The sequence below is a fragment of the Salmo trutta genome, chromosome 30, assembly GCF_901001165.1.
Source record: "Salmo trutta chromosome 30, fSalTru1.1, whole genome shotgun sequence".
Taxonomy (NCBI): Eukaryota; Metazoa; Chordata; class Actinopteri; order Salmoniformes; family Salmonidae; genus Salmo; species Salmo trutta.
Window position 1 is genome coordinate 19,971,675 of NC_042986.1, and position 18,785 is coordinate 19,990,459.

The 18,785-nt window shown below is 40.2% G+C and overlaps 1 protein-coding gene across 1 annotated transcript in view; it reads right to left on the reverse strand.

Annotated features, from left to right (window-relative positions):
- LOC115168180 (adherens junction-associated protein 1) overlaps window positions 1-18,785 on the reverse strand; it is an 87,140-nt gene that overhangs the window by 38,399 nt on the left and 29,956 nt on the right. Inside the window, exon 2 of the mRNA XM_029723204.1 lies at window positions 12,249-13,006. Coding sequence (XP_029579064.1) covers window positions 12,249-13,006 — 758 coding nt within the window. The remainder of the gene's footprint in view (window positions 1-12,248; window positions 13,007-18,785) is intronic.

Consider the following 18,785-nt stretch of genomic DNA (forward strand, 5'->3'; position numbering starts at 1 on the left):
CGAACCATATAAAACAAATAACCCCCTGCCACGTCCTGACCAAACTACAATAACAGATAACCCCTTTACTGGTCAGAACGTGACAATGTTGTTGTGATTACATCCGCCCTTCTTACCAGAGAGATGTTTGTTTCTGTCGGCGCAATGCGTGAAGAAACCGGGTGGCTGTACCGACTCTGACAACATATCCCGAGTGAGCCATGTTTCCGTGAAACAGAGAATGTTACAATCTCTGATGTCTCTCTGGAAGGCAACTCGTGCCCTAATTTCGTCAACCTTGTTATCTTTAGATTGGACATCGCGAATAATATACTTGGAAGCGGTGAATGGTGTGCTCGCCTTCTGAGTCTGACCAGTAGGCCGCGCCATCAGCCTCTCCTGCGTTGAACACGTTGTTTTGGGTCGGCCTCTGGGATAAGATCGCATGTCCAGGATGGACAAAGGATCCGCATTGGGAAAGACGTATTCCTGGTCGTAATGATGGTAAATTGACATCGCTTTTATAGCCAATAGTTCTTCCCGGCTGTATGTAATAACACTTGAGATTTTCTGGGCTAACAATGTAAGAAATAATACATAAAAAACGAATAACTGCATAGTTTTCTAAGGAATTGAAGCGAGGCGACCATCCTGTCGGCGCTATCTCTGTCGGCACTGTCTCTGCTAAGCTTAGCATCCTTACCCACATCACTGGTACCAGAAGACCAGGGGACCACACTCGTAAGGGTTAATTACTATTACATATGTAATATAGAGCCAAAACATCAATACATGTGTCAATGTGTGTCGCTCCCTCTCTCTCAGCTAAGATGTCTGTGCTGTCTGTGCTGCTAGCATCACTAGGACCAGAAGACCAGAGGACCACATTGCCTGTGCTGGGCCGAGCAACATCCTAGGATAATACATTCAGGTCCATAATAAACCATTTATAAAGCATTTACAAACGGTTTGCTAACCATTTATTAATCATTACTGCCACATTTGTAAATGTTAGTAAGCTAGTCATTCACACATGTATATATATTTCCTTAAACATCTTGTGTTGTGTGCTTGTTCTTTTACCAGGTAAAATAACAAGATGCCCACTGAAGAAAAAGCTTCAAACTGTAACCAGTGCCTGCAATATTGTTCAGGTTATCAGTCAACCTACCAGGGGAGTTACAAACAAGCAGTATCCACATCACATACAGATGTAGTGATCAAAATATAGTAGCCATATGTAGAAAAATCAAAGTTCCAAAGGCTGGGCCTAAAATAGTGTATAAGGGGTCATACAATAAGTTTTGTAGTGATTCCTATGTTGAATATGTAAAGAATATTTGCTGGTGTGTGGTATGTAATGAGGAGCAACAGGCTCTGCACTTGACACATTTATGAAATTGCTTATTCCAGATACTAAAAAGCATGCACCCATTAAGAAAATGACTGTAAAAACAGTTTAATCCCCATGGATTGATGAGGAATTGAAAAATTGTATGGTCAAGAGGAATGAGGCGAAAGGAATGGCAAATAAATTGGCAAATCTGATTAGCAAACATACTGTAAATTAAGAAATCGCATGACTAATACAAGTAGGAAATTGTACTATGAAACAAAGATGAATGATATAAAGAATGATAGTAAAAAGCTTTGGAGCACCTAAAATGAAATGTTGGCAAAATGGCGAACTCGGCTCCATCATTCATTGAATCAGATGGCTCATTCATCACAAAACCCACTGATATTGCCAACTTCTTTAATGATTTTTTAATTGGCAAGATTAGCAAATTTAGGCATGGCAACAAAATATTCTGAACCCTCACAGCCATGCATAACTGCACCAAATTATGAAAGACAAGCATTGTAATTTTGAATTCCGTAAAGTGAGTGAAACAATTATTGTTGCTTATCAACAATGGCAAGGCACCTGGGTCTGACAACTTGAATGGAAAAGTACTGAGGATGATAGCGGACCATATTGGCACTCCTATTTGCAATCTATTCAATCTAAGCCTACAGGAAAGTGTGTGCCCTCAGGCCTGGAGGGAAGCAAAATTAATTCCGCTATGCAAGAATAGCAAAGTACCCTTTTTCTGGCTCAAACAGCCAACTAATCAGCCTGTTACCAAGCTTAAGTAAACTCTTGGAAAAATTGTGTTTGACCAGATACTATTTCACAGTAAACAAATGAACAACACACTTATAGGGAAGGGCATTCAACATGTACAGTACAGCACTTACACAAATGACTGATGATTGCCTGAGAGAATCTTTGAATAAAAAAATTGTGGGAGCTGTTTTGACTTCAGTGCAGCTTTTGATATTATCGATGGTAATCTGCTCCTTGAAAAACATATGTGTTAAGGCTTTAAATCCCCTGCTATATTGTGAATCGATAGTTACCTGTCTTACAGCACACAGTGTGTTCTTTAATGGAAGCCTCTCCAACATAATCCAGGAAGAGTCAGACATTCTCCAAGGCAGCTGTCTAGGCCCCTTACTTTTTTCAATCTTTACTAATGACCTGCCATTGGTTCTAAGTAAAGCCTGTGTGTCTATGTATGTGGATGACTCAACACTGTACACGTCAGCTACCACAGCTGTAACGCCCATCGTTTGTAGTTGAAGAAGTGGACCAAAGCGCAGTGTGGTAAGTGCTCATGATGATATTTTATTTTCAAGAAACACTCAAACAAAATAACAAAAGGGAAAAACGAAAACGCACAGTTCCGTCAGGCACATACGCTAAACAGAAAATAACCTCCCACAAAACTCAGGTGGAAAACAGGCTGCCTAAGTATGATTCCCAATCAGAGACAATGATAGACAGCTGCCTTTGATTGGGAACCACACTCGGCTCAAACACAAAGAAATAGAAAACATAGATATTCCTACCCGAGTCACACCCTGACCTAACCAAACATAGAGAATAAATAAGATCTCTAAGGTCAGGGCGTGAGAACAGCAAGTGAAATCACTGCAACACTTACCAAAGAGTTGCAGGCAGTTTCAGAATGGGTGGCACAATGTAGTCCTAAATATTTAAAAAACTAAAAGCATTGTATTTGAGACAAATTATTCACTAAACCCTAAATCTCAACTCAATCTTGTAATGAATAATGTGGAAATTGAGCACTAAATTGCTTGGAGTAACCCTGGATTGTAAACTGTCATGGTCAAAACATATTGATGCAACAGTAGCTAAGATGGGGAGAGGTCTGTGCATAATAAAGCGCTACTCTACTTTCTTAACACCGCTATCAACAAGGCAGGTCCTACAGGCCCTAGTTTTGTCACATCTGGACTACTGTCCAGTTGTGTGGTCAGGTGCCACAATGAGGGACTTAGGAAAATTACAATTGGCCAAGAAAAGGGCAGCATGGCTGGGCCTTAAATGTACACAGAGAGCTAACATTAATAATATGGATGTCAATCTCTCATGGCTAAAAGTATAGGAGAGATTGACTTCATCACTACTTGTATATGTTGAATGCACTGAGCTGTCTGTTTAAACTACTAGCACACAGCTCAGATACCCATGCATACCCCACAAGACATGTCATCAGAGGTCTCTTCACAGACCCCAAGTCTAGATCAGACTTGGGAGAAGCACAGTACTACATAGAGCCATGACTACATGGATTTGTATTCCACATCAAGTAACTCATGCTAGCAGTAAAATGAGGTTAAAAAAAACAGATAAAAAAGACAACTTATGGAACAGCGAGGACTGTGAAAAGACAAACACACACGCATACACACACACACATAGTAGAGTAATGGCCTGATGGCACAAAATGTGTTTTGAAATGTAATGTAATGTGTTTACTTGTACAGTACTGGTCCAAATTTTGGACACATCTATTCATTCCAGGGTTTTTCTACATTTTTACATTTTTCTACATTGTAGAATAATAGTGAAGACATCAAAACTATGAAATAACACATGCGGAATCATGTAGTAACTAAAAAAGTGTTAAACAAATTCTTCAAGATTCTTCAAAGTAGCCACCCTTTGGCTTGATGACAGCTTTGCACACGCTTGGCATTCTCTCAACGAATTTCATGAGGTAGTCACCTGGAACGCATTTCAATTAACAGGTGTGCCTTGTTAAAAGTCAATTTGTGGAATGTCTTTCCTTCTTAATGCATTTGAGCCAATCGGTTGTGACAAGGTAAGGGTGGTATACAGAAGATAGCCAGCCCTATTTGGTAAAAGACCAAGTCCATATTATGGCAAGAACAGCTCAAATAAGCAAAGAGAAATGACAGTCCATCATTACTTTAAGACATGAAGGACAGTCAATCCGGAAAATTTCAAGAACTTTGAATGTTTCTTCAAGTACAATAGCAAAAACCATCAAGCGCTATGATGAAACTGGCTCTCATGAGGTCCACGACAGGAAAGGAAGACCCATAGTTACCTCTGCTGCAGAGGAAAAGTTCATTAGAGTAACCAGCCTCAGAAATTGCTGCCCAATGATTCACAGAGTTCAAGTAACAGACACATCTCAACAACAACTGTTCAGAGGAGACTTCGTGCATCAGGCCCTCATGGTCGAATTACTGCAAAGAAACCACAACTAAAGGACGCCAATAATAAGAAGAGACTTGCTTGGGTAAAGAAACATGAGCAATGGACATTAGACCGGTGGAAATCTGTCCTTTGGTCTGATGAGTCCAAATTTTAGATTATTGGTTCCAACCGCCGTCTCTTTGTGAGACGCAGAGTAGGTTAACGGATGATATCCGCATGTGTGGTTCCCACCGTGAAGCATGGAAGAGGAGGTGTGATGGTGTAGGGGTGCTTTGCAGGTGACACTGTCTGTGATGTATTTACAACTCAAGGTACATTTAACCAGCATGGATACCACAGCATTCTGCAGTGATACACCATACCATGTGCTAAGTGAGAATATCATTTATTTTTCAACAGGATAATGACCCAAAAAACCTCCAGGCTGTATAAGGGCTATTTGACCAGAAGGAGAGTGATGGGGTGCTGCATCAGATGACCTGGCCTCCACAATCACATGACCTAAACCCAATTGAGATGGTTTGGGATGAGTTGGACAGCAGAGTGAAGGAAAAGCAGCCAACAACTGCTCAGTATATGTGGGAACTCCTTCAAGACTTTGAGAAAATCATTCCAGGTGAAACTGGTTGAGAGAATGCCAAGAATGTGCAAAGCTGTCATCAAACGGTGGCTACTTTGAAGAATCTCAAATATAAAATATATTTTGATTTGCTTAACACTTTTTTGGTTACTACATGATTCCATATGTGTTATTTCATAGTTTTGATGTCTTCACAATTATTTTACAATGTAGAAAATAGTAAAAATAAAGAAAAATCAATGAATGAGTAGGTGTGGCCAAACTTTTGATATATATATATATATATATATGTATATACAGTTGAAGTCAGAAGTTTACATACACTTAGGTTGGAGTCATTAAAACTTGTTTTTCAACCACTCCACAAATTTCTTGTTAAACCAGTTCTGTGAGGAGGAATGGGCCAAAATTCACCCAACATATTGTGGGAAGGTTGTGGAAGGCTACGCGAAACCTTTGACCCAAGTTAAACAATTTAAAGGCAACGCTACCAAATACTAATTGAGTGTATGTAAACTTCTGACCCACTGGGAATGTGATGAAAGATATACAAGCTAAAATAAATAATTCTCTCTACTATTATTATGACATTTCCCATTCTTAAAATAAAATGGTGATCCTAACTGACCTAAAACAGGTAATTATTACTAGGATTAAATGTCAGGAATTGTGAAAATCTGAGTTTAAATGTATTTAGCTAAGGCGTATGTAAACTTACGACTTCAACTGTATATATACACACACTACCGTTCAGAAGTTTGGGGTCACTTAGAAATGTCCATGTTTTTGAAAGAAAAGCTTTTTTTTCATTAAAATAACATCAAATTGATCAGAAATACAGTGTAGACACTGTTCATTTTGTAAATGACTATTGTAGCTGTAAACGGCTGATTTTTTATGGAATATTGTAACGCTCGTCGTTTGAAAGAGAAGCGGACCAAGGTGCAGCGTGGTAAGTGTTCATGATACTTTATTACAAGAAACACTCAAACAAGAATAACCAAAAGCAACAAAACGAAAGCAAACAGTTCCGTCAGGCACAGACACTAAACAGAAAATAACCTCCCACAAACACAGGTGGAGAACAGGCTGCCTAAGTATGATTCCCAATCAGAGACAACGATAGACAGCTGCCTCTGATTGGGAACCACACTGGCCCAAAAACAAAGAAACAGAAAACATAGACTTCCCCACCCGAGTCACACCCTGACCTAACCAACCATAGAGAATAATAAGGATCTCTACGGTCAGGGCGTGACAAATATCTACATAGGTGTACAGAGGCCCATTATCAGCAACCATCACTCCTGTGTTCCAATGGCACGTTTGGTTAGCTAATCCAAGTTTATCATTTTAAAAGGCTAATTGATCATTAGAAATCCCTTTTGTAATTATGTTAGCACAGCTGAAAACTTTTGTTCTGATTAAAGAAGCAATAAAACTGGCCTTCTTTAGACTAGTTGAGTATCTGGAGCATCAGCATTGTGTGTTCGATTACAGGCTCAAAATGGCCAGAAACAAAGACCTTTCTTCTGAAACTCGTCAGTCCATTCTTGTTCTGAGAAATGAAGGCTATTCCATGAAAGAAATTGTCAAGAAACTGAAGATCTCGTACAACGCTGTGTACTGCTCCCTTCAGAGAACAACGCAAACTGGCTCTAACTAGAATAGAAAGAGGAGTGGGAGGCCCTGGTGCACAACTGAGCAAGAGGACAAGTACATTAGAGTGTCTAGTTTGAGAAACAGACGCCTCCCAAGTCCTCAACTGGCAGCCTCATTAAATAGTACCTGCAAAACACCAGTCTCAATGTCAACAGTGAAGAGGCGACTCCGGGATGCTGGCCTTCTTTGCAGAGTTCCTCTGTCCAGTGTCTGTGTTCTTTTGCCCATCTTAATCTTTTATTTTTATTGGCCAGTCTGAGATATGGCTTTTTCTTTGCAACTCAGCCTAGAAGACCAGGCATCCCGGATGTAGCAACTACAGATTGCCCCTTTAAATCTATCAAAGTGTGCAAGTTTGGGCATGTGTTCATTAGGACTATGGATTTTTATGCAGCTGTTGCAAGAGCACTTTTTCACTGGCTGTCCACTGGTTTCAAAAACGAATGATAGGTATCTTAAACTTCTTGAATTCAACCATTATTGGGTTCAAAAACACATTTACATTTGTGAACAGCCATTCACAACAACAACAGTCCGCACAGCACAAATAGCTAAATGAGAGAGCAGCAGTGTGATTCACATCAACGCGCTTTGTAGATACCAATAATAAGTGAGATCTCTGACACTGTAGACACCACTGCTGTCATCCTTACCTCCAAGCGTTTATTCAAGGTGGATAATCTTTGGATGCCGACAGCAGTCGCACCATTGAATAACATAGCTTGGACTGTAGCCTACAAAACTCTATTCCTCCTCTTTTCCCGCGATCCATCAAACACATTTGGTGTGTCATCATAGTGGTCTCTGACTTGTGGTCAGACTTGCTCAGGTGGAACAAACTTAAACTTGCACCCTTTTCAATGCTGATTTTGTCACGTCCTGACCAGTATTAGGGATTATTTGTAATTGTAGTTTGGTCAGGACATGGCAGAGGGTATTTGTTATATGTGGTCCGGGGGTTATGTGTAGGTTAGAGGGGTGTTATATGTATGTGTTCCAGGGTTTGGGTGTATGTTCTGGTTTTTGGTTGTCTAGGGGTTTTCTGGTTTGTGTATTTCTTTGTTGTCTGTGTGGCTCTCGATCAGGAACAGCTGTACTTCGTTGTTCCTGATTGAGAGTCATATATTAGGAGCTTGTTTTCACCTGGGGTTTTGTGGGTAGTTGATTTTGCACTGCTGTGATATAGCCTGTAAAACTGTCGGTTTGTCCTTCGTTGTTTTCTTGTTTTTCCGTGTTCTCATTATTTTAAATAAATATGATGTTGAGCACGCGACCCGCTGCGCCTTGGTCATCCCTACACTACGACAACTGTGACAGATTTGAATGTTATTGAGAAAACAGAGAAGTGTCAAAGATTTTTTTTTGCAACATCCTTTCTGAATTTAAAAGTAATCCTCGAAGTAATCATCTAGTTTTACAAAAGTATCTGTAATCTGATTACAATATCTTTGCTGGTGATGTAACGGATAATAGTTACCATTTTTTGTAATCCCTCTTTATAGATGACTATTGGTTTATATAATACCTTATAACAGCCGAACTACATTCCTTAATGTTTTGGCTGTAGCCAATGGCTACATTAAGGAACTGGCAGTCTCACTCTCTCCCTCGCTCTCTGTTTTCTTCTTTTGAATTCATTATACAAGCTTCTGTGTTTGTCAAAGAACGATGCTGGGACTAGTTTATGTGGATGCGGATAGAGTTCCAGCTTTGTGATTTGTTTGACGGTGCCACACGCATATGCGTATCTTTCTGCCAAGAAGTGACAGGTTCTATTTTGCGAATTAAATAAGCGGGACTTTCCAGCCTTCAGTGCAGTGTCTATGAAATGTAATCTGCCACCAGAGTCACTCACTTGTTACTACAATTTATAAACTCACTCGCTGGGCTGAAGAGGTTGAGATTCAGAAGTTAATAAAACAATTACAATACATTGACAGTCCCCGAATTGACATTTATTGTAATACTTGATGATGTTTAGTAAAAAGCACAGTATAACTGTCTAGTAGATGGCTATTGGCTTACCTACCGTATGTTATGAAAGCCAATCTAATGACTTGTTAGGCTATATTGCAAGTAGCCTACTGTCTACAGCGCAGTGGAAAGTATTCAGGCCCCTTTCCACATTTTGTTACGTTATAGCCTTATTCTAAAATTGAATAAATTGTTTTTTTCCCTTCATCAATCTACACCCAATACCCCATAACGACAAAGCAAAAACAGGTTTTTATACATTTTTGCAAATGTATTGCAGACCCTTTACTCAGTACTTTGTTGAAGCAATTCTGGCAGCGATTACAATCTTGAGTCTTCTTGGATATGACGCAACAACCCCGGCACACCTGTATTTGGAGAGTTTCTCCCATTATTCTCTGCAGATCCTCTTAAACTCTATCAGGTTGGATTGGGAGCGTCACTGCACAGCTATTTTCAGGTCTCTCCAGAGATGTTCGATTGGCCACTCAAGGACTTTCAGAGACTTGTCCCGAAGCCACTCCTGCGTTGTCTTGGCTGTGTGTTTAGGGTCGTTGTCCTGTTGGAAGGTGAACCTTAGCCCCAGTCTGAGCTCCTGAGAGCTCTGGAGTAGGTTTACATCAAGGATCTCTCTGTACCTTGATCTGTTTCCCTCGATCCTGACTAGTCTCCCAGTCGCTGCCACTGAAAAACATCCCCACAGTATGATGCTGCCACCACCATGCTTCACCATAGGGATGGTGCCAGGTTTCCTCCAGACGTGACACTTGGCATTCAGGCCAAAGAGTTCAATCTTGGTTTCATCAGACCAGAGAATCTTGTTTCTCATGATCTGAGAGTCCTTAAGGTGCCTTTTGGCAAACTCCAAGTGGGCTGTCGTGTGCCTTTTACTGAGGAGTGGCTTCCGTCTGGCCACTCTTCCATAAATGTCTGATTGGTGGAGTGCAGCAGATATGGTTGTCCTTCTGGAAGGTTCTCCCATCTCCACAGAGGAACTCTGGAGCTCTCTCAGAGTGACCATTGGGTTCTTGGTCACCTCCCTGACCAAAGCCTTTCAGAGGAACTCTGGAGCTCTGTTAGAGTGACCATCTTCTCCCCCGATTGTTTGGGCAGCTAGCTCTAGAAAGAGTCTTGGTGGTTCCAAACTTCTTCCATTAAAGAATGATGGAGGCCACTGTGTTCTTGGGGACCCTCAATGCTGCAGACACTTTGTATACCCTTCCCCAGATCTGTGCCTCGACACAATTCTGTCTCGGAGCTCTACAGACAATTCCTTCAATGTCATGGCTTGGTTTTTGCTCTGACATGCAGTGTCAACTGTGAGACTTTATATAGACAGGTGGGTGCCTTTCCAAATCATGTACAATCAATTTATAAAAACATCTCAAGGACGATCAATGGAAACAGGATGCACCTGAGCTCAATTTTGAGTCTCATAGCAAAGGGTCTGAACACTTATGTAAATAAGGTATTTCTGTTTTTTATATGTAATAAATTAGCTTAAATTCTACAAACTTGTTTTTGATTTGTCATTTTGGGGTATCGTGTCTAGATTGAGGAACAATTTTTTAGAAGAAAGCTGTAATGTAATAAAATGTGATAAAAGTCAAGGTGTCTGAATACTTTTCGAATGCACTGTATATATATCACTGTATATACAGTGATGCACATATATTTATTTATTTTTGTTAATTTCAACCATAAAATATGGTCTTTGTAGTGACTGGGTGTATTGGTACACCATCCAAAGGGTAATTAATAACTGCACTATGCTCAAAGTGTCACGCCCTGACCATAGAGAGCCCTTTTTTATTTCTCTATTTTGGTTAGGTCAGGGTGTGATTTGGGTGGGCATTCTAGATTTTGTATTTCTATGTTCCATTTCTATGTTGGCCTGATATGGTTCCCAATCAGAGACAGCTGTCTTTCGTTGTCTCTGATTGGGGATCATATTTAGGCAGCCTTTTCCCACTGGGGTTTTGTGGGATCTTGTTTTTTGTATAGCTGTTAGAAGCCTGCAAGACTTTTAATTCGTTCTGTTGTTTATTGTTTTTTTTTCTGGTTCACCTTAAATAAAATTATGATGAACCTGGTTTTTGTGGTTAAATCTGTGTTTAAAATTCACTGCTCAACTGAGTGACCTTACAGATAAGTGTATATGTGGGGTACAGAGATGTGTGGGGTATAGTAATCATGTTAAACACTATTATTGCACACAAAGTGAGTCATTTTAACTCCTGAACTTATTTAGACGTGCCATAACAAAATCGTTGAATACTTATTGATTCAAGAAATGTCAGCTTTTCATTTGTATTAATTTGTAAACATTTCTAAAAATCATAGTTCCACCTTGACATTATGGGATATTGTGTGTAGATCAGTGACACAAAATCTAAATGTAATCCATTTAAAATTCAGGCTGTAACACAACAAAATGTGAAACATTAAAGAGGTGTGAATTCTTTCTGAAGGCACTGTATCTGTCCCAGACAACAGCCCCTCATGCCATAATGTTACTTCACGCAGTTAGAAATAGAGTTGTCCCACAAAATGATATTGATATTTTAAGTAGAAATTGTGCACTAGTTATTTTGTTACATTGACAAAGTAATTTCTGAATATTATAATTTTTATTCAGGTCCCTCATTTTAAGGTCAACCCTGTTACGGGAACTGAACTCTCATTTTATTATGGTGAAACTATTCCTTTTTAAATAATTTTTCTCTCCGAAATAAACATTAAACATTTATAGTGAAATTATAGTGTAAAAGCAGGTGAGTTTGTTCAACACTCTTAGAAAGAGAGGTTCCAAAACAGTTCTTCAGCTGTCCTCATAGGAGAACCCTTTTTGGTTTCAGGTAGAACCCTTCTCACAGAGGGTTGTACATGTACATTGAACTCAAAAGGGTTTTACCTGGAACTAAAAGGGTTCTACTTTGAACCCAAAAATTGGGTTCAATTTTTGGGGACAAATGAAGAACCTTTTTAGAGTTTAGATATCAATTTTTCTCAAAGAGTACTCTTTTTGGCCATTTTCTGGTGTTTTGTGGTGGAAAATTGAGCATAACAAGTCGCGAAGCTTGCATTCAATTGCCACCGCCTGTTGCACACAACAAGCTTCCATTCCCCCTGTCACAAGGGGATTTATGGCTGATTTAAGATGAAATCGTCAACCCTGTTATGGTCAACCTGTTACGGTCAACCCTGTTACTTTATTTGGCACTGAATAGGCACTTTCTTTAGTCATTATTTTATTTAAACCTCTTGAAACAGAATGCTAGAATTCGTTTTTTTACCAAGTTACACATCTCAAAAGGCACCGAATTGGTGGAGCGACCCAATAAAGTCCTACTCTCCTACTGTCTTTCTGACTATTCTAGCCTTGACAAGCCAAATCCAACTCCACTCCTTCAAGTAGGACTATTATTCACTTAACAGTGGAATGCTTAACAGGATAGGAATACATTGAAAGAGTTTTAAAATAGCATGATCGTAAACAGAGGAAATACGTTTTACCTGATGTGTCTCCATATGGCTTTGGTGGTTTGACAGTCTCCCCTAGACTGACGCTGGCCTTGGTGGTGCTCAGCCTTCTGGGGTGAGGGGTGGTCACCACTGCGAACGTCCTCTGGGGGCTCTTGGTGGTGGTGGTGGTGGTGGTAGTGGTGGCCATGGCAGTGGTCAAGGCCTTGGTGGACAGCGTGGAGTTGGCCGCCGTTTTACCCTCACCGTTCTCAAAGTTGTCCTCTGTCCCCGTGGGTCCCCAGTCGATATATCCGGCCACCGTCGTGGTCCTGCCGTCCTGAGATTTGTCATCGCTGTCCCATTTCAGCTGCCTCCTCGCCCTCAGTAACAACCTCACCACGTCTGTTTTGTGCCCCATGGGAAGATCTAGCACTGCTGCCAAATCCCCCACCTCGGTGGATGTGTATTTCAACCGGCACTCCTTACATGGCTGTCCTTTATGTGCCAGTCTCCTGTGCTTTTGACCCCTGAACTTTGGCCCTGGCCCTCCCATATTGTCTGGCGGTGGGACGGGGTTGAGGAGCCGGCGCGCCAGCGGCCTCACTGTCCTCCAATGGAGCATGTTGGGAGTATCCCAGAGGGGTGCCGTGCGGGGCCGGGGACGAGGCACAGGTTTGGGGATGAGCTTGATTCCTAGGCCCTGACTGAGGGGGCTACACAGGGAAAAATCCAGGGTGAGGTGGGTCATGGCCAGGAGGATCCACACCCGAAGCCCTACACAGCTCCCTGGCCGTAAAGCCGACATCTGACTGGGGAAAAAAGGACAGAGGACATTTTAGATTTGGCATTGGTTCACATTTAAAACCAAAAGGGATAGTAGTAGTTTTGTAGATGAAGGGTTGGTTTCCCAGACATGGATTAAGCCTAGTCCTGGACTAAAAAGTACTTTCAATGGATTGTACATGTTTTTTAGTTCAGGACTAAACTTAATCTACATTTGAAAACCATCCCAAAGTGCTTTTCAACTGTGAGATTGACACCACTGAAGTTATGTTGATGGTAGTCTCATTACCTAGACGATGAAACTGTTCTAAAATGTATGTCGATGTAACATTGTGTTGGTCTGCATCTGTATTCCGCACTGACCTGCATCTCAGGCAACTTTCTGCTCTCTGACTAAGTAAACTCTGGCAAATTCGACTCCGATAATAATTTGTTTAGCGGAGCACCTGACATTACAAAGGTCAAACACAAAATAAATGGTGTAATTCATTTTCAAAGATTATGGCTTTAACCTCTATTGCTTTGTCCTGTCAAACGCAGCAAGGATTTATCCTTAATTTTAGAGGTTTACTTTTTCAATCCCGCCATGATTAACTGTCGAATATTAGCTGATCATAATATTCAGCATAATCATGTCATATAGAATGTCATCTTGATTCCCAAAGGGCAATTTGATTATGCTGCGAGAGCACTGAAAGATGTCATATAATATAAAGTCATTGTTAGACATGGCTTGATGTGAATATGATATTGAATATGAAAACGTAAAGCATACACAGCGAGGCGACTTTGTGCTTATAAAATATCATCAACAGACTTCCAATCTCTTCCTAATATGGGTATGTCTCAAGTGATGGCATGGTGGTAGTATTGGCAGATTTTAACATTTTGTTTTTGTTGTTATTGATATCTGTAAACAGGACACCGCCCCACTACTACCTTTAACATAAAAATTAATAAATGTTGTATCTTTTTAGTCATCATCGTCATTAAAATTGCATTCATACTAGTATTTTCTCAACATAATGAGTGATTTAAAACATTTACATTTTAACACCTGTGAAATGGTACCCTGTTTACAAACCTCATGAGACTGTAGAGACTTTACATTTTAGTCATTTAGCAGATGCTATTATCCAGAGCGACTTACAGTAGTGAGTGCATACATCATGCATTTTTTTTTTTGTACTGGCCCCCCGTGGGAATCGAGCCCACAACCCTGGCATTGCACACACCATGCTGGCGTTGCAAACACCATGCTCTACCAACTGAGCCACAGGGAAGCCTATGTAAACACAGTGAAAGTACAATGAGACTCTGCACACTAACCAGCAGTTGTTTTCCATGCAAGTTTGAGAATCACAGTCATCATCAAACATCAAAAAAGCAAAAATGCACAGTGGAGGAAAATGAACTGTAATACATTGTGCGAGGTCCTTTTGAAGTTCTGAGAGAATACATCAAGTTTCTCATCGGAAGTCCCATAGGGCGGCGCACAATTGGCCCAGCATCGTCCGGGTTAGGTGAGAGTTTGGCCGTCATCGTAAATAAGAATTTGTTCTTAACTGACTTGCCTAGTTAAATAAAGGTTAAATAAAAAAGAAATGGTAATGTCTAGTGACTAGGATTGGTCCTGCTCTCAAACCAAACTGTGTTTACTTCCTAAAAAGCACACTTGAAGTGAATCCACTCTCACCTAAGACTATTGTCTGAGGGCTCTGGAAGGAATATAATCTCCAATAAGGGAAGCAGTTGTTTCCCGTCCTGAGTAATATCGATTCTAGCAGGGAATGGGAATGTTTAATGACCACCTTGGTTCAGCATGTACCCCACTGCTCTACTGGGTTCCAACACAGCCACAGGGAAGAGTGTTCTGTTACATCCCTATCTGAGTGTGAGTTATCATGAGTATTAAAGGAAAAGGGTTGTTGTACAGATGTAGGATCTTAATTTGCAGGAAAACTTTCCTGCAATGCAGGACATTTAGAACATGTTGTGTATTTGAGGTTCAAAAATGATTCTGAAGTTTGTAATTTCCACTTCGGCATTTTAGACAGATTTTCCTTTATGAAAAATTAATCAAACCCCTACAAAAATGTCCATTAATTATACTCCACATAATAATTCACATTTTGTGTTGCTGCATGATTCTTTTCCTGCTGCAGCAAACTGGCTCGATTAAGATCCTACATCTGTAGGTCTAGTGGTTGCCATATCTAGCCACATCCCCTGGTACAGTCGGTCATATTGATCACCTACAGTGCCGTAATCAGGAATGTGCTGCTCTATGAAAGCAGTAAGGTCATTGTATTTGGGGTTTGTAAACGGGATGACATATGAAGCTTGATAGATACCTCTGCATCATGAGCATTAGCATCTGATTCGCCGCCATCAAGGAAAGGGAGCATGGCTATTGGCAGAAAGAACTCTGTGGGCTTAAATTACCATTTCCCAGGATTTGAATTTGTTTTATGTTACAGTAATCTAAATATATATTCTATAGGTGATGATGTTGGTGATAGTGAAAGCCATCACAGGAGAGGATAGCCCTCTAGCTTATAAGTATCATGATCAGCTGACATTGACATTCAGCTTGACACTTGTGACCAGATTTCTCTATACAAATTACAAAGTACAAATTCACAGCATGGGAAAGTTATTCTGCTTTGAAAGTTTGTTATCCCACTTAGGAAACAAGTAGAAGAAAAGGCCCTTTGAAAGATTTGTATGAGATTTTCACACTTTCAAGACACTTTCTTGTCTTTGTTTATGCCCATTCAGAAGGTAGCAGGATACCTAGCGGTTAAGAGGGTTGGGCCAGTAACCAGAAGTCGCTGGTCCGAATCCCGAACCACCAAGGTAGAAAAATCTGCCATTCTGCCTTTGAGCAAGGCAGTTAACCCCCAACATCTGCTGACGTGGATGTCGACTAAGGCAGCCCCCCACCTCTCTGATTCAGAGGGGTTGGGTTAAATGGGGAAGACACCCCATCCCCCTTCCTTAAATCTAGATGTGACGAAAGTGTCATTTTAATGCAAAATTAATTTACATTTTTAATTACTCTGCCATTTTTTAAATCATATCCCCGTCCTTGACTTTTCCTAAATAAGTCTATATAACACACTGTTGTTGTTAGAATCTTAATATTATAAACATAAATTGTGTTATAAGCCATTATAAGAGGACATAGACCGCCAGTCATCGAAACTACACCTAAACTATATTGAAACTAATTTCACACACATAATAATAGAGTTATCTTAAAGACAAGATTAAATTGACAATAGTCTGATGGGTGACAATATTATAAATAGTTAAATTTTCTAAGAACAATCTGATGAACAGTGCAGCTTGGAATTGACACAGAGGCAGGGAAACAGAGTGCCAAAAATTGAAGCAGGTAAGACGTTTTGATGTCTATATAGTTTCAGAAAGAGCAGATTCGACAGTTTCCAAATCACCTACCCTTGCCAAACAACTCTTAAAAATGCTGTGATTCCATGCGCTCCCCAAGTGCACTCGGAACACTCAAAGCACAGTAGTCTATGTGACTAGGTTCAGGAAACTAGGCGTATGTCGCACGTCACTACTTCAGAGGAGAGGCATTTGAACGTAAACATACGTTTTCGATAAAAATTTGTTTTTTGGCAGAAATACCTTCTGGAGCATGTGAACTTCCATGTGTCTTAATAATAAATGTGTGTGCCATCTGTAAATATGAATAAAATTGTTAAATTAGGAGCCTAGTTGGTTTAGCCAAGGAAAAAGACAGGAAAGAAGTTTTGAAATAAGTGGAATGCCCGGTGGAAGCAGAGTATGATAGCTAAGGAGATGCCAAAAATTCTGCTGTTTGATTACAAATATGCAGGTGGAGTTGAAAAGAGAACCCACAGAAGGCTGTTGTATAAATCAAATCAAATCAAATCAAAAAGTATTTGTCACATCCGCCGAATACAACAGGTGTAGTGAAATGCTTATAAGCCCTTAACCAACAATGAGGTTTTAAGAAAGATACGTGTTAAAGTATTTACCAAAATGAACTGAAGTAAAAAATAAATACATTAAAAATCTAAATAAATTAAAGAGCAACAATAAAATAACAGTAACGTTTACATTCACTTAGGTTGGAGTCATTGAAACTCGTTTTTCAACCACTCCACAAATTTCTTGTTAACAAACTATTGTTTTAGCAACTCGGTTAGAACATTTACTTTGTGCATGACACAAGTAATTTTTCCAACAATTGTTTACAGACAGATTATTTCACTTATAATTCACTGTATCACAACTCCAGTGGGTCAGAAGTTTACATACACTAAGTTGACTGTGCCTTTAAACAGCTTGGAAAATTCCAGAAAATGATGTCATGGCTTTAGAAGCTTCTGATAGACTAATTGACATAATTTGAGTCAATTGGAAGTGTACCTGTGGATGTATTTCAAGGCCTGCCTTCAAACTCAGTGCTTCTTTGCTTGACATCATGGGAAAATCTAAACAAATCAGCCAAGAACTCAGAAAAACAATTGTAGACCTCCACAAGTCTGGTTAATCCTTGGGAGAAATTTCCAAACAACTGAAGGTACCACGTTAATCTGTACAAACAACAGCACTCAAGTATAAACACCATGGGACCACGCAGCCATCATACCGCTCAGGAAGGAGACGCATTCTGTCTCCTAGAGATGACCGTACTTTGGTGCGAAAAGTGCAAATCAATCCAAGAACAACAGCAAAGGACCTTGTGAAGACGCTGGAGAAAACAGATGCAAAAGTATCTACATCCACAGTAAAACGAGTCCTATATCGACAACCTGAAAAAATGGTCAGCAAGGAAGAAGCCACTGCTCCAAAACCAGACTACAGTTTGCAACTGCACATGGGGACGAAGATCGTACTTTTTGGAGAAATGTCCTCTGGTCTGATAAAACAAAAATAGAACTGTTTGGCCATAAAGACCATCGTTACGTTTGGAGGAGAAAGGGGGATGCTTGCAAGCAGAAGAACACCATCCCAACCGTGAAGCACGGGGGTGGCAGCATCATGTTGTGGGGGTGTTTTGCTACAGGACGGACTGGTGCACTTCACAAAATAGATGGCATCATTAGGAAGAAAAATTATGTGGATATATTGAAGCAACATCTCAAGACATCAGTCAGGAAGTTAAAGCTTGGTCGCAAATGGGTCTTCCAAATGGACAATGACCCCAAGCATACTTCCAAAGTTGTGGCAAAATGGCTTAAGGACAACAAAGTCAAGGTACTGGAGTGGCCATCACAAAGCCCTGACCTCAATCCCATATAAAATTTGTGGGCAGAACTGAAAAAGCATGTGCGAGCAAGGAGGCCTACAAACCTGACTCAGTTACACCAGCTCTGTCAGGAGGAATGGGACAAAATTCATCCAACTTATTGTGGGAAGCTTGTGGAAGGCTACCCAAAACGTCTGACCCAAGTTAACCCAAGTTAAACAATTTGAAGGTAATGCTACCAAATACTAATTGAGTGTGTGTACACTTCTGACCCACTGGGAATGTGATGAAAGAAATAAAAGCTACTATTATTGAGAGATTTCACATTCTTAAAATAAAGTGGTGATCCTAACTGACCTAAGACAGGGAATTTTTACTAGGATTAAATGTCAGGAATTGTGAAAATCTGAGTTTAAATGCATTTGGCTAAGGTGTATGTAAACTTCCGTCTTCAGCTGTATATATCAGGGGTACAGGTACAGAGTCAATGGGGTACACATGTTAGTCAAGGTAATTGAGGTAATATGTACATGTAGTTAGAGGTAAAGTGACTATGC